This window comes from Vicia villosa, linkage group LG1 (assembly GCF_029867415.1).
Source record: "Vicia villosa cultivar HV-30 ecotype Madison, WI linkage group LG1, Vvil1.0, whole genome shotgun sequence".
Taxonomy (NCBI): Eukaryota; Viridiplantae; Streptophyta; class Magnoliopsida; order Fabales; family Fabaceae; genus Vicia; species Vicia villosa.
Window position 1 is genome coordinate 59,241,370 of NC_081180.1, and position 6,661 is coordinate 59,248,030.

Genomic DNA, 6,661 nt, shown 5'->3' on the forward strand with positions numbered 1-6,661 from the left:
ATGGTTTGTTTATTCTTACCTTCTTATTTAATGATGGGGTGGTAAATAACTCGATTTTAATTGGAACAAAGAGAATATAAGAAAAGTCAAATTTGGTTTTAAAGTCAAACATCTTTTGAAAAATGCCTTAAGTTCCAACAAATTTTATTATGATTTTACTTGTTAGTCCAACAAGAAAGTGTAGGACATTCTTGAAATGATTTATGAAATTTCTCCAAATTTCAAGCCAGAGAGAATGAACACACAAATTCAAAAAATTGAAATGTCAGATGAACATGAGAATAATTCTCATGGATGATAGTGAACAATTGTAAACCTTGAAAGTTTTATTAGAAGTTGTGTTTTAACATTTGTCTAAGAATCAATAATTGAAATTAGAAATATAAATCCTAGCTAATTCATTTCTAATATAACTTCAAAAATAAAAATAAAAATAAAAAACTAGTTCACGTTGTTCACGACATTATCACCATGCTCGGTGGCTAGCGTAGTGCCACGCAGTCTCTCATCCAACCGTAACAACCCAAAAACACTTTCCTCAAACAACCGTCTTAACGCTCATCCCTCACTTCACCACCATAATGAACCTCTCTTCCACCTTCACACTTTCCCCAAAACCACCCTTCTCATTTTCATCCTCAATCTCTCCCAACCCAATCCAATTCACCACCAAAACCCCAAACCCAACACCACCCCCCAAAACCCTCCACATTACCGCAACAACCATAAACTCACACCAACATCTTCCCCCAAACAGTCCTCAACGCCTCCTCGAAGAACTCGAACAACACAAAACCAGAAAACCAACATCACCGAACAAAAACACACCTTCAAGAACCTCAATCCTAAAACCACCACAACAAAACAAAAAACGCATCCTCAATAGTCCTCAACTAACCCTAAACACGTTCCCAGTTCTCAGCTCATGTCTCCCCCACGCGCCTCTCAGAAATACCGACACCGAGTGGACGGAACTTCACTTGATGGAAGTGAAGCAGGCTTTGGGGTATCCGTTGGAGTCTTTTGAGGATTTGCTTGGGGGAGAAGATAACCCTGCGAAACAATTTGATACTCTGTTGTATTTGGCGTTTCAGCATCCCGAGTCCGGGAAGGTGAGGCACGTGAGGTGTGCGCAGTCGAGGTTGTATTTTTTGGGGCAGTATGTACTTGAGCTTGCTTTTGGGGAGTTTTTCTTGCAGAGGTATCCGAGGGAGGGGCCGGGGCCGATGAGGGAGAGGATTTTTGGGTTGATTGGGAAACATAGATTGCCTCAGTGGATTAAAGCTGCTAGCTTGCAGAATTTGATATTTCCTGGTGTTGATATGGATAGGTTGGTGAGAAAAGAAAGGGAGCATACAGTCAAGTGAGTAAGCTTAGTGTTTGTTTAATTGGTTCTTTGTTATTGCAATGTGAATGTGCTTTCTATAATTAGGAGGATAGTAATAATTGGAAAGTTTTGTTTAATGTACATGCATGCTGTGTGCAAAGTTTTAAATTAATGGTCATGGGGTAAAATTTATCGGATTGTAGTAAGACCTGCAGTGTTGTATAGGTCAGAATGTTGGGTGATTAAAAATCGACACGAGAATAAAGTAAGCGTAACATAGATAAGGATATTGCATTGAATGTGTGGTAAGACTAGACAAGATAAGATTATAAATGACAACGTTAGAGAGAGTGTTGGGGTAGCACCTATAGTAGAAAAGATGGGGGGAAATAGATTTAGGTGGTTTGGACATGTAGAGAGAAGACTCGTAAATTTTGTGGTAAGGAGAGTAGACCAGATGGAGAGAAGTCAAACAATTAGAGGTAGAAGCATGGTCCTGGATAGAATATAAGAGAAGTTATTAAGAATAATCTCGAGATTGACAATTTAGATAGAAGCATGGTCCTGGATAGAATATTATGACGAAAGTTGATCCATATAGTCGATTCCAGTTAGTGGGATAAGGCTTGATTGTTGTTGTTGGTAGAGATTATGATCGGGTCGCGATCTTTGATATTGCAGATAATTGTAGTCAAATGTGGTAGATATGATCTCAATATTGGTTGAGCTGTGGTCTTGGCGAATATCAAAAACCATGGTTTTGTGGCTTATACTGTAGTTGGGACCTCTATTTAAAACTTTGGTTGTGTTTGAATTGTTAGACTATGTTTATTGTTATGTTTCGTTTTTTTAATGGAGGTTTTTACTATGACATGTTATGTCTGGTATCCTTTGATTCATGTGGCCAATTATTGCTTTGTGTTTTTAAATTATTGTGGTAGTTGTCTCTGCTTATCTGGAAGAAAGCTCTTGATGTTTTGAATTGTAGTAGAATGTCATTGTTTAGTAGTTTCAAATGTTTTGCATCCAAGGAAAACAAACAAACTAGAGAAATAGAAAGTATGAATATGTCCACACATTTTAGGGGGAGTCTTTTGTTGTCGATTTACTATTTTTTTATCATTTGAGGAGGAGTTTGGCACTGGGCCATCTTGGTTGGAGTCACCTGGCTAGACCAACCGGATTTATTGAACAGATTAATACTTTTTCGTTTTTATTTGCTTGTAAGTTTCTCATTGTTCTTCCATGGTATTATTGTGAGCAATGGAGACTTTGGATTTGAAAATTATGTTGATGTTATTCTTCTTCAAACAGAATAAGCTTGACTAACTGTGAAATTTGGACACGCGTCCTTGTACATTGGTGCCAGTTCTCCGGCTCTAATTGTGTTTTTGCACGTGTCTTATCCTCCATAACATGTGCCGTGAATTTGTGATATAAAAAACGCGAGTACTTTTGTTCTGAGATCAAGGATCTCTGCATCTGGTGCCATATTGCTTTCAAGGCTTAGTTGTTATGATTCATGAATTGTAAATATTTAAATATGACTGTGAGGGGGAAATCTAGGGGAAAAAATTGATGACTGCCCTCCTAGTATGATATACTTATTTTTGCTTTATTTGATTTATTATGGACCATCTTATTAATTTATGGAGTTTGTCTTAGCCCATAACCTATTTCTGAAAATGTAATTTTCACATAATATGTACATTTTTTGTAATAATAAATGTGCATTTGGCAGGTCTGTCTTTTGGGCTTTGTTTGGGGCAATCTATCTATGTTTTGGTATGCCTGAAGTGTATCGTGTTCTTTTTGAAGTCTTCGGAATGGATCCAGATGCTGAGGAATGCCAGCCCAGATTGCGTAGGCAACTTGAAGACATAGATCATGTATCTGCCGAATTTGAAGGCAAGCTAAGCTGGCAAGATATGGTTGCCTATAAGGCAAGTCCTACGCATATACCATAATATTATTTGTTTTTTTTCAATAAAAAAGTTAGTGTATAAAGAACTAAATATTGTGTGCATGCAATGCTTTTCAAACTTAATCTAGCTTCATTATAAATTCAAATTTGTTTTTCTTTCTATTGCCAAATATGCATGCAAAATTAATTCCATTCAACAAATTTTGTAATTCTGTATATGACATATTTATTGAAATAATGTACTTACTGTTCTCCATTCAGCCTCCTGCAGATGCCCTGTTTGCACATCCACGGCTGTTCAGAGCTTGTATTCCCCCAGGAATGCATCGGTTTAGAGGAAACGCATGGGATTATGATAGCAGGCCACATGTTATGCAAACCCTTGGATATCCAATAGAAATGACTGATAGAATTCCAGAAATTACTAAAGCTAGGAATTTAGAGCTTGGACTTGGTTTGCAGGTAGCGATGTTGCCTCTCATTCTCTTTACCTTTTACCCTATTTGGGTATTGCATATACTTGAATTTCCATGCAATCTTCAATAGAAGATGGGAAGTCAAGTCAGTAGATATCCTTGAAGGTTACTCTAGGTTCTGTTCTGAATTCTTATATTAATCAATTTCTTCTTGAATTGCAGCTATGTTTCTTGCATCCATCGAATTACAAATATGATCATCCTCGATTTTGCTACGAGAGATTAGAATACCTTGGTCAAAAGATACAGGTAGACTCTTTATTTTGTCTACTCGATTCCACTATTTGACTGCATTTGTGGAATGAATGATCCTCTTGTTTCATCTAAGAAACATAAAATTTGCTCTCCTCTGTTCTTCATTGCTTACCATATAAGTTAATCCATGTACTTTGGGTATTTGGTTCAGGATTTGGTGATGGCTGAAAGATTGTTGATGAAGCATTTGGATGCTCCGGGTTCTTGGTTACAAGAGAAGCACCGCCGCATTCTTATGAACAGGTATTGTGGAAGATACTTGAGGGCAAAACAACTCCACCGTTTTATCATATACCCTGAGAAGGTTCGAATTTCGTACGAGCGCAATCATAGACTGAGAAACCCGGTCTCAGATTCCGTTCAACAAGCCCTTCACGGGCTTTCATATGCAGTTTATGGGAAACGTGATGTGAGACGACTAATGTTTGAGGTTTTTGATGTTGAGCAAGTTCAGCCTAAAAGGAATATATATGTGAAGAGATAATTGTGACAAAGATTGTTCATGAACTCTCCTTTTTGCCATATCCTTCATCGTTTTCCTTCTTCCTTTATATTTTTATTTTTTACTCTCTTGATATAGGTGATCAGCTTAGTTGTCAGAATAGGTGAAATTTAGAATGTAGAATACCTTGTACTTTTCTTGTTATGATAACCAAAATGAAGTGAAAATTGTTCAACTCTCTAGGTCGATCATCCAATTACTCCCTTAGTATACGTTTGATTCAACTGCAGCAAGAATTGATTTTAACATAATTGAATTTAGTGTATGTTTAAATTGACGGTGACAAAATTGATTTTTACGAATTTGAGTCTGATAGAATTGATTTTAACATAATCATGTTTGAATACAATAAACTCTAATACAAAGCAAAAAGAGAAGAAGCAATTGATCAGAATTAAGGAGGGTAAAGGAGAAAAATTAAAGGGAATTGTAATAATTAAAATAATAATTGTAGAATTGGTTTTTACTAACTTTAAAAGTTAAGAATTATAGTTTCTAAGGGAATTGTTTTTGAATGAGGAGAATTGATTTTAGAAAAAAACTCGAACATAAAAATAGAAGTGTTTTTGGAGGCTGTAAAAGTCAATTTAAACATTATTTAAACATGCACTTAACCAAACATATTTTGGTTTTGGTTAGAGTTAAATATGATGTTTTTTTGTTAAAACAAAATGATATAAATGAGAGAACTAAAGGGCTCTCCACCCTTTTTACACAAAACAACAGGAAAACAATTCGGCAAAAAGAACAAAGAAATTACCAACTAAATAAATTACGATAAAAATAACAAAGGATTTTTGCTAAAATTGTAAAAACTAAAGTTGGAATTAGTAATTTCTCCTAAAACCGTCCATTTTCAAACCAAAATCTTAATATTCCAAATCGTATTGTCGACATTCCAACCATCGTTCCGAAAGCAAATACCGTTACGTAAAAGCCAAATAGACCAAGAAATTACAAACCAAACAACTCTCAATTTGTCCTCCTTGACTTTCTTTCCTTTACGAAAAGAGTATCAATCTATAAAATTCGAGAACCACTCCTCCGCCACTACAACCGGTTTATCGATCTAAAGGGCTATCTCATTCTAAATAATCTTTACCACTTTACAATTGAAAAAAGAGTGGTCCCTACTCTCCGAATCAATACCAAAAAAAACACAATTTAGTATATGTTTGGTAACGCGTTTTTTTTAGCAAAATCACATATGCAGTGGCATTTTGGTAGTTATTTGGGACCTTTGACGCAAAAGCTACACATAGTAGCTTCTCTAAAATCAAATCTGCGGCAAATCCAACGCTCCACCAAACATACGCTTAAACTATTTAAAAGGAAAGAAGATACCTCTAAACTTTAAAAGATCCTTTGTTGAAAGTCTATTTATAAAAAGTCTCCAACCAAAAACCTTAATTTTGTAAAGAGACTAAACATGTATAATAATTAAATATACATGATTTAAATAAAAATTACAAATAATATAATAGTGTAATATAAATCTAGTTATGGTTAGAAAATTAACTATTTAACTTATACTCTATAATTTGATTATGGATTGATTTTTGAGTTTGATCCATTTTTAACAAAGAAGCAACAATAAAAATCATCGAAAGATCCAAGCATGTTGATCTATGATAATTATAATGGTGATGGACTTGATCCGCTGTCGCGCATGGATCAAAACGAATAATTTAGAAAACTGTAGTTTAGCGACAATGGCTCGAATATCGTTCTCAAGGATTCTTGTATGAGTTAACCAATCAAAATCGAATTAAGGGGTTTGTGGTTTATGATCGATTTATAAAACGAGTAAAAACAATGATTATAAAATAGGTGATTATAACAGGTTAATCTACAGGTTCGACTTCCAACTTATCATTGGTCATTAAAAATTTAATTACCTAAGCGGTTCCAATTCCTAATTGATTGCAATATTGATGAAACAAGTGTCAACAATACTACACGACTTATGTTCCTAATCACCGAATTAAGCAAACGGTACACTGAATTAAGCAAACGGTTATAAATAGCATGAATTAACGAAAAAGCTAAGTTAAACACGATTAAGGCAAGGAACATACATCAATCGAAATTAATACAATCTATTATATAAGAACGAATTAAGTAAACACAAAGTATAGAACATATTGGAAAGAAACTGAATTAAATTGAAAATAATA

General features: G+C 34.8%; 1 protein-coding gene across 2 annotated transcripts; it reads left to right on the forward strand.

Moving 5' to 3' along the window:
* The first annotated feature begins 433 nt into the window (after positions 1-433).
* Positions 434-4,659, forward strand: LOC131638921 (ribonuclease III domain-containing protein RNC1, chloroplastic-like). Of its 2 annotated transcripts, XM_058909451.1 has the most exons (5): positions 434-1,363; positions 3,069-3,270; positions 3,513-3,713; positions 3,890-3,976; positions 4,134-4,659. In XM_058909451.1, exons 1-5 carry the CDS (start codon positions 582-584, stop codon positions 4,464-4,466), a joined length of 1,605 nt encoding a protein of 534 aa, XP_058765434.1. In that variant the 5' UTR covers positions 434-581; the 3' UTR covers positions 4,467-4,659. The 2 variants fall into 2 exon arrangements, with proteins under 2 accessions (XP_058765434.1, XP_058765440.1); XM_058909457.1 differs by lacking the exon at positions 434-1,363 and having other exon boundaries at positions 3,130-3,270; positions 3,523-3,713.
* Positions 4,660-6,661: the final 2,002 nt, after the last annotated feature.